This window comes from Crocodylus porosus, unplaced genomic scaffold, assembly GCF_001723895.1.
Source record: "Crocodylus porosus isolate Cpor-Errol unplaced genomic scaffold, CroPor_comp1, whole genome shotgun sequence".
Classification (NCBI taxonomy): Eukaryota; Metazoa; Chordata; order Crocodylia; family Crocodylidae; genus Crocodylus; species Crocodylus porosus.
The window spans coordinates 35090059-35099982 of NW_017728909.1; the positions used below are offsets into that span (position 1 = coordinate 35090059).

Below are 9924 nucleotides of genomic sequence, written 5' to 3' on the forward strand. Positions count from 1 at the left end.
CAGGGGTCTTGCAATGACCTCAGCCAATTCCCTCAGTACTCTAGGGCGGAGATCATCTGGACCAGCTGACACGAATACATCCAGTCCCTCCAGAAGTTCCCTAACTAGCTCCTCACTAACCCTTGGCCTAGGTGAGACTCCTCTGGGGCCTGAGGGGGACCCAGTGGGAGGGTGACTATTCCGGTCCCTGCTTAGGAAAACGGAGGCAAAGAAATCTTTAAATATGTTGGCTTTGTCATCTGGTGTGACGTCCAAATTTCCTAACGTGTCCTGCAGGGGCCCCACATTACCCGGAACCTTCTTTTTACTCTGTATGTATTTAAAAAAGGACTTCTTGTTGCCCTTAATCTGGGAAGCTAGTCCCAGTTCCTTCTCTGCCTTGGCCTTCCTGACTGCCCCCCTCCATCCCCGAGCCACTACAGTATAGTCCTCCCTGGTGATGGCCCCTCTCTTCCATTGGGTGTGCGCCTCCCTTTTACCTAGGAAACATTCCCAGATGCTTTTGGTGAGCCACAGGGGCTTATGTGCCCTTTTTGTTCCTTTGATCCATGTTGGGCTTGGAGGATCATCTCCTTAAGGAGCGACCACTCTCCTTGGACACATGGCTCCCCTCCCCTCTAGGACCTCAGTGCTTCCCCGACTATTCTCCTTAGCTCACTGAAGTCTGCCCTCCTGAAATCTAGGGCTGCAGCCTTGCTGTAGGCCTTTGCCACCCTGCACTGGATGAATTCCAGCAGGCAATGATCACTGTTGCCCAGGTGGCTGAGCACCCACAGCCCCCTCACCAGGTCATCTCTTGTGGCCAGCATCAGGTCCAACAAGGTGTCTCCCCTGGTGGGGCTGTGCACCTCCTGGGTTAGATGGAGGTCCTGCATTCTGGCTAGGAACCTATGTGAGCGGTCAGACCTGGCTGACTGTTCTTCCCAGCAGATGTCTGGGAAGTTCAGGTCTCCCATAACAACCACATCCTTTGACTTCACTACCTCCGTGAGCTGACTTAAGAATTCCTGGTCGAGCTCTTCCACTTGGTTGGGAGGTCTGTAGTGGACCCCCACCATTAAGTCTCTTTCCCCTTGACTGCCTTGTATTCTAACCCAAAGCACTTCAGGTTCCCCTCCTCTGATTCTGTGTTAATTGACGAGGATGTGTATTCCTCCTTAATATAGAGTGCCATGTCCACACCTTTCCTTCCTATCCTGTCCCTCCTGTACAGCCTATAGCCCTTGACATTCACTGCCCAGTCATGCATTGAGTCCCACCACGTTTCAGTGATCCCCACTGTGTCCGGATTGGTGTCGCCTAGTGCTTGTTTTCCATACTACGAGCGTTTGTGTAGAGGCATTTGAGGCCTCCTGTGGATGTGTGCACTGGCCCCCTACTTTCAGCATTAGCCTGGCCCCTGTTGCTTACCTGTGTATATGTTCTGCTCATCAGTCTAAACTGGGCTGTACTTGTGGGTGTTGCTTAGTCTGGCAGTCCGATGTTTCCTCCACCCTCGTCTTCCCCTTCCCCCAACGAGCCTAGTTTAAAGCCTGCCAGAGGAGATCTGCCAACTTAGAAGAAAACACACACTTACCTTTAGGGGAAAGGTGGAGCCCATCCCATCTGAGCATGTCTCTTGTTGTGATGTGCCGGTCATTGTCGAGGAAGCCAAAGCCCGCCTCAAGACACTATTCCCGAAGCCGCCAGTTGGTCTCCACGATGCACACCGTCTTCCACGTCCACTCACTGGTAGAATAGAGGAGAAAACCACCTGCGTGCATATCTCCTTTATCACGCACCCCAGAGCATGGTAGTCCGCCATCAGTTGATCAGGGCTTCTCCTGGCTGCATCATTAATACCCACATGGATTAGGACCATGGGGTAGTATTCGGTGGGCTGGATCACGGCTTGGATCATCCCCATAGATCTTGAATTTATGAAACTGTATAATTAAAAGTCACTTGAATGAACTTGAAGCTCTAAAAGACCGAACAAGTTTTTATGGGAGTACAGCTGTTCATGGGCATAAAATATAATGCTTACCCGATTTGTGAAACTTTTTTAGAAGACTATTAAGCTTATAAAAGTCAAACTCGCAAAAGTTAGGAAATGCCAGAATTAATGTCTGTACAAATTGATCCATATGCAACCTTAGTTTGGTTCCTTTTGCTAAAGAAGCAGTAATATAATATAATTAATATTCATGAATTCAGTAAATCCAATAATAGAGTAGTCTCTGTTACAGCAGCTTAACTTGTTTTTGCCTTTTTCTACCCCAGCTGCACATTTAGCAGCAGTTTTCATTGAAATAAAGTACATTAGGACATGGCTCCTTCCATTGATTTCCCCACCCCCCTGGTATATTTATACCCTTTCCTTTTTCGCTTGTGCTTTCAGTATACCTTGCTTTGTCTCAGCATTTTAAATTTGACTTTTAAAAAATATATATTATGAAGAGTTCTCTGGGTGTCATCACCAAACTTTTGTCTGCCTTTGTGTTGTGCAGCAAGCTGTGTTTCATACTACTGATGCCCATATATACAGTTTTGTATTTTTGATGACACATTTTCCCATGCATGCCCCTCCCCCTGGGCTATAATATACACATTGTTTTAGAAAGAAAGCTTGAAGAAAGTAAATCTTCCAGGTAGAAATTGGGCACATCTAAACAAGACACTTACTGCACAGTTGACTAATTAACTGCACGGTAAATGTCATGAGGTCTAAATGTGCACCCCTATTAAACTTCTCTTTAAGTTCTAACCTGCTGTGGAGTTTTTCATGCATAGCAACACACGTATAGGTGCTGCCCTGGCTGGCTGGGTGTGGGACTAGCTGGCAGGCAGGCCCTGCAGTGAAGCACCCTTGTGCCCCAGCCAGTTGCTCTACAGCACATAAAGCCCCATCAGAGCAGCCAGCCCAGGGATGTTCCAACAGAGCACCACATGATGCAGAGCAGCTGGGTGCAGCGTGTGGGTGCTTCAGCATGAAGGCTAGCCCCTTGTGTCTCAGCCAGCCTCTCTGCAGCACGTAGAGCCCCATCAAAGAAGCCCTGAGCTGGCAGGCTGACCTCCTGTGTTCCTCCTGCCAGCCCAAGCTGCTTCAACTGGGCTCCGTGTGCTGCACACAAATAAACTCCAGAGCAACTTGATCTGGAGTTTTTTGCTCCTAAGCACACTTTCAAACAGCATGACCAGGAGCAAAGAACTGGAGCAACAAGCTCCAGAGTTTATCCATGCATATTTAATTGCACATGACTTTTCCACTGAGTACTGCAGCTAGAGGTGAACCTGCTATGTGAGATGGGGCCAAAAAGCTGATCTACTGTGACCTACCCTGTTATCCAGTTGGGAGCTCCCCAGCGGTTTAGAAATTTTGGTGTTGGGGGAACAGGGACAGAGTTAATTGATGTAGGTTCCAGAGCTGAGCCAGTTAATGTCTAAATCTGTGGAGATCAATTTTTCACACATACAATGTGTGCTTCAATTTTCACCAGCTGTTTTTGCAGGGTAAAGGTGCAGGTTATATGTGAGAACACAATATTAAAGGTCCCAGTCAATGCTATAATTGCCTGCATGTTGTATCTGCGTGAGTGGATTCTTGCACCTGTTTTCAGCACCATTGGGAGCAGTGAAACTCTTCTCAAGCTTGAGGTCTGTTTTTATAGATCAAATGCAAAACTGGAGGCCATAGTGAAATCCTTTGGGACCATTTCATCTGAAGTATGCTACATACTGTTGTAAGTGAAAATGCCAAAGCTGTGAGAAAACATAGATTGGCTAGTTTTGTACAGTTTTAAACCTCAGTGGGCTCTGTTTTTTAACAAGTTCATGCATTACCTTATAGAGCAGCAGTTCTCAACCTTTCACCTTCAAGGCACCCCTCCGTAACTTTTCCTGAACTTAGTGGAAGTGCCATTGAGAATCACTGAGCTACAACCTAGCTGGTGCCCCATGAGGGCAGCAGGGGCAGGGCATCACCCTGCCATTCCCTTTTTCCCCTCCTGGTCCATGGTCTATATGAAGAGGAAAACACAGTCCCTGCCACTGAGGCTCTCCCATACTGACTACTGGAGCCACCTGTTCCTGCAGCCTCTTCTACTGGCCCTGGGAATTGGGGGGTGGGGGGCAAGGGCAGAGCCAGGCTGAAAACAGGGCTCCATGGCCTCAAGTCCACCTACCTGCCTGTCTGTCTGTGACACAGCATGCTGCTCAGAGCATGGGGATGGCCAGCACAGGGACTGCCAGGGTAGGGGAAGGGCAGGAGAAGGAGCAGGAGAGGAGCTGTGGGAGGTAGAGTTAGCCATGGAGTGCTGAGTGGAAGGGGAAGGAGAGCACTTACCTTCTTGCATAGGGACAAGGCACTTAAGGATCTTGTGGCACATCAGGACACACCCGTTGAGAATCACTGTTCTAGAGTGAAAGACTTGACTCATATTTTTATTTAAGACTTTTTTATGACGTTATAAAGAAGTTTGTTTCTTAGTAATAGAGATTAAACTTTTTTTTCTGTCTGTATTATTGACATCTTTTATTCCTTTTAGGTTATTTGAAGATTAATTGCTTTCATTATTAGTATATTAGTACTCCAAATCTGTGGCTACTTAAAAAAAATAGTATGTATTTAAGCATATGAACTCATTACATTGATTGCTGACCTCAGGCTATAATCTATTTGAGGACTTAATGGAAATTATAGATTCACGTCCTTTTGAAAGCTCAGATCAAGTGTAATATCTGCTTTAGGGCAACTGTTAATGGGGCACAGTTTCTGATTAGATTTTCCTAATTTTTTTTTGTCTTTAATGCTCGAAAGAGATACAAAACTTTAAAATAATAATTATTTCTGATTAGTGTTTGATCTATAAACATAGAGAATTTTTATTAGCACGGAGTGGTTTAAGGAGAAAATGTTTTAAAAGGTAGGGCCTTATTTATTTATAAATAAAATTATAAATGCAGGTTTTTTTTCTGATTTTTAGTTATGTTAGCTGTAACATTGAAAACTATTTCCAATACCAGGACTAAGCATTGTCAGATTTGATTAAGCAGTTCCATGTGGCTTCAACACAAGCCCCACATTTAAATTTTTTAGAGCTTTGCTTAGGCTTCTGCAGTACAACTAATGCACAGAAAAACTTTTTATTGAATTGAGCTGTTTGCTGAAAGGAAGTGTCATTGGAAAGAATGCTGAAGCTGATGAAGATTTAGGGACATATTCTACCTTGGAAATCCTTGACTTCAGAAAGGAGGAAATACAGATAGATGTACAGAAGTACAGAATTGTGCACCCTATCTTTCAGGCAGAAGTTTGGTGGCTTGTTTTTTTTTTTTTTAATTGGGTGGGCCAGTGTAGAGTGGTGGCGAAGCCAATGGATTCTTGTTGTAGCTGATTTATTGACCAGTGTCCACCTTTTAATTGGTATGCATTAACTCTGAGGACTACAGCAAGTCCCTGGGAAAGGATTTGGAGTGGTTCTAGTAACTCTTCTGGCTTTGAAGAGAAAATTCCTATAGAACACCTTGGTGCACAGCCCTTTTACTTGGCCTTTTCATTATACTTAGGAACAGGCCTTTCTCATTCAGATCCCTACAGGTCTAAAGTAGCAGCCCTTTGTTTCACTTATTTACTTAGTAACTTCATTCCCACAGTCCAAAATTCATTTGGGAACTATTCCATAAGTTCTTTTGGCAAGCATGTGACAACAGACGGAAATATTTTAAGCTCTCTTAGTTGTTAAGCGCAACCTGGACCAGACTGGAAACAAGAGAAAAAGAGATGATGTTGTGTAGCCTAAGCGCAGTTGAAACAGATGAGCTGGATTCTTTTTTTAATAACAAGACGGTACAGAGCACAAGGGGAAATGTCCCAAATATTTCTAGAAAAACTAAATAAATAATTTTAATTCCTTTTAAAAAACTACAGAAAACATGCCTGTTCAGCTCTGATATTGGAGCTTCTTTTTTTGTGTGTAGCAATCTGACCTCTTTTACAAGTTAAACAAACTGCCCGTGGAATTCGCTAAACTGCCTGATATATTATTTTGACTACATCTTAGAAGAGTATACCTATTCTCAGTTCTAAGAGGAAAAATAATAAAGTAGGTCTTTAAAAATAAGTGTAGGGCATGAAAACTAAACAAAAATATTGCACCAACTATTGGAATGTTAATACTGCTCGATAGAAATACAGTAAGCAGCGACTACCCTGAACACTATCAGTCATTCCAACTCCCTGCTTTTTTCAAATTGGAAGGTAGCAATACAAGTCAGTCATATGAGATCATTTTTCAATCTCCAAAAATCTAGGATAGAGGGTTTATTTTACATGAGGGACTTGGAACAAGTAGTAATTTAGATGAGGTAATATTACTGCTAGAAAGGCTGTTGCCGTACTTTCTTGTATACCTTGTGTCCATGAATAAGACCTGTACCTTGTTTTTTTGGACAGCAAGGACCAACAGGACTCTAGAAAAATCTTTATTTTTCCTACATTCAGCCTTCCAAAAACAAGATGCATGTTTTATTTGGAAGGGTATGTTGTATACTATATATTTTTTTGCTTTTAAATTCTGCAACTGATATTTCTTCTATTTCTTCTCTAAACAGCATAGCCATTCAGACATCATATTTAGTATGTGATTTCATTGATCGCTCTTTTCCAAGGTTTTTCAGGTTCTAACACCTTTCTTTGTCTTTTATCAGCTTCTCTGTTCACTTAATTCTTTTGAAAGAAGCCATGTATGTGATATAATTGTCTTCTGTATTTTGATCAAGGAAGTATTTGGTACAGATCTTACTGTGTTTTACCCCTCACGTAACACCATTCAAAGTTCCTTCCAAATGTAACTTTTTAGAAGGCTGAAATGTTTATAATGTAGGTAAAATATATGCTTGTATATAGATTTGTCCAATAGCTTGTATATCTATGCAAGTGAAGGACTTTGTCTGCCATAGAATTGTTGTCACCTTCAACACATTGGTAGAGTACAGTAGAATCTACAGGCTCTTTCATGTTCAACATCTTTTTTTTTGTTTGTTCTTTATGCAGGAGCCCTTACCAAAGTAAAGGAAAGTAAGCGGCATGTTGAAGAAGGGAAGATGGAGGTCCAGAAGGCTGAGGGTATTCAAGAACGTTGTAACATTATTTCTTTTGCAACTCTTGCAGAAATTAACCATTTCCACAAAATTCGAGTACGGGACTTTAAATCACAGATGCAACATTTCTTACAACAGCAAATACTTTTTTTCCAAAAAGTGACACAAAAATTAGAAGAAGCGCTTCACAAGTACGACAGTGTTTAATTGCTGAACTTTGAATAGCGAACTTTCCTTGGCATGAATATGATTGAAGCAGCAGAGTAAATGTCACTGCTGTTGAAGAACTATTGCCCGCTCTTGGTGGTGGTACAGGGATGGTTTTGTGTTCACCTGGAATCCCAGCTGAATCTCTAATTATGTAGGAAGGAAACAGTTAATATGGCTATGTAGTAGAAACAGTACCACACATTGTAACTAAGTATACTGTGTATGCATACACTACCATTGTAACTTTTTTGAAATAATGATTATACTATTTGCCTTATTGCTTTTTGAAGTATGGTATTTTAGTGCATACTTTGTAGACCTCAAAACCCTTTGGGTCTTTAAGGAAGCTGGCTAGCTAAAAGCCTGCTTCAGATGCCTTTTGACTCTCCTACATTTGGATTTCTTAAATTCAAACAATTCTCTGTTTACAGCTTCCTACTAGAGCAGCTGTGCGACTTTGTGCCTTTAGACTCTTGTTTTTTTTCCTTTTCTAGCAAGCCACATTTTTATGATTGATTGAATGAATGAAGGATTAGTGTCTATGACAGGAACTGATTATGAAACCTCATACTGACTGAAAAAAATCAGTTGCCATCCAATTTGCACAGCAAGTATTGTCTTATGAAAAATATTGGCTAAAAGAGGAGGATTCAAAATCATGTAATGTTTTCCAAGACCTTAAAATGAAAACTTTATTACATGTACCAGAATCTTAAACACACATGCAAAAATACAGTACCAGTGAATTCCCTTTCTGGATAGGATAACAGTGAATGGTTTATTCTATAATACATTATTATGAATGGAGAATTGGAAGACTGGCCTAATAAAAGCAAAGCATTGAAATATATTGAGGGGATGCAAATACAGGCTCGCTAGCGTTTGTTTGTGCATTATTTCAGTTGGAGAAGATTTGCTCATTGTTTAGCTGTTGGTTCAGTGTGAATGCAAACACGGACCTGCATTGTCAGTTGATTGAATTGAGACTCCACTGTGATTCACTTGTTTACTAAGTCACAAATTTTCAGGGACTTTCCATGGTATAAATGGTTCAAACCAGTCTTGGCTGAACCGACTAGAAAATAAGAAGTATTTGTTATATTTATAATACACAAGTAGAAATTAACAGTTGTCTTTTTTTTATACAAGGATTTTTGACAAGTCAAGTAGGTGTATATAGACTGAAAGACTGTCTTTAAAACAAAAAAAAAAGAGGAAAGAATAAACAATTCTCTGCTCTACACCAAGGGAAATAAGTCTAAACTCCATCCTTTTAGCCTACAAGTTTACTCTTCTGTATGTTTCTTATGACAAAGGGTTTTACTTATCCTCCAAAAAACGTTCCTGGGAAAAAGAATACTTAACAAAGAGCTACCTTAAACAAAAGCTAGGAAACTGGAAATTAAAAGGGTATAGTAGAGTGAGAAATATTACCCATTTTGTTTACAAATTCATCATTGGATTTATTGGATCATAGCAACTTCTGTATGTTAAAGAAGCTCTACCACTTCATTTGGAAAGAATAAGCAAACAAGGATTGACTTGCATGGTGGTTAACACAAATCTATTGCAAGAGCTTGCTGATAGCAGTGCTGCTGATATACAGGCGATGAAGTGAAACACAAAATTACCAAAAGACAAAAAAATCAGTGTTTCCTAAAAGAAAAAGGACAATCAATAAGAAAAGAAACTGTTCATAAACAAACAGACAAAAAAAGAATATTGAAACTAATGTAGAGGAAATTAAGTACATGGCAGTTATAATGCTGATTAACCTTCAATGTGTCTTACTATAGGTCTATGAACCATAGCTGATCTTGCTTCCCATATACAGTTTAAGTACTTACAGCAGTGGTGGTAATTAGGTTTGAAATCTCAGCCTTTTCTCCATATTTCTTGGCTTATATTTGGCTAAACCAGCCACAGTTGTAATTGATTTCTTTACCATAATTATAACAGACAGCAATCAAATTAATTTTACTTGGGACAGTTAAGACCTCTTCAGAATATGTGCTTGATCCAGTTAAAGCATTTTTAGGAGGTTAATTTTATTGAAATGTTCATATGCAAGGGAAAAAAATAAGCTGTGATATGTATACCATAAAGCATTACCAGAAAGGTACAGTTTTCTAAAATAAACTGTCATGGCCTTCATCTCAGTTTTCTCATTTGTCTATTCTTGGGGATATTTTGATTTGTTAAATTTGATTCACTAAAGCAAACTTCCAGACTTTCAAAAGTTTCATACCTAGGACCATAGTTTGTGGCTTTGTCCCATTTTTATGATGAACTCTTTCTGATATATTAGTTGTAGGTAGGCAAGAAATAGAATTTCTTGGAAATAGCTTGGCTAGCTAGGATTTCCTAGTTTTTACTCTTTAAAAAAAAATCCTACGTTGGAAAAAGAAAAAGGAAAAAATGCACTGAATATTTACTGTGTAATGTGAGAAATCCAAATTCAGTTTAATATAAAATATTCTTTCAGTGAAGAAGTAATGTACAGTAAAAGCTGATTTATCTGGCACCTTACAGGCCAGCATGCTCTGTTAACCGGCATGCCGGCTTGTAAAGGAAAAGTGAAACCGGAAGTGCTCACTGTGGCACTTCCAGTTTTGCAGAGCCCTTATGGCTCGC

At 40.6% G+C, this 9924-nt stretch overlaps 1 protein-coding gene across 1 annotated transcript in view; it reads left to right on the forward strand.

Moving 5' to 3' along the window:
• The window catches only part of SNX18 (sorting nexin 18), a gene marked incomplete at its 5' end in the record, with an annotated part of 29933 nt that extends 20489 nt beyond the window's left edge, over nucleotides 1–9444 (forward strand). Inside the window, one exon of the mRNA XM_019531692.1 lies at nucleotides 7034–9444. Coding sequence (XP_019387237.1) covers nucleotides 7034–7287 — 254 coding nt within the window. The remainder of the gene's footprint in view (nucleotides 1–7033) is intronic.
• Between the last annotated feature and the right edge of the window lie 480 nt (nucleotides 9445–9924).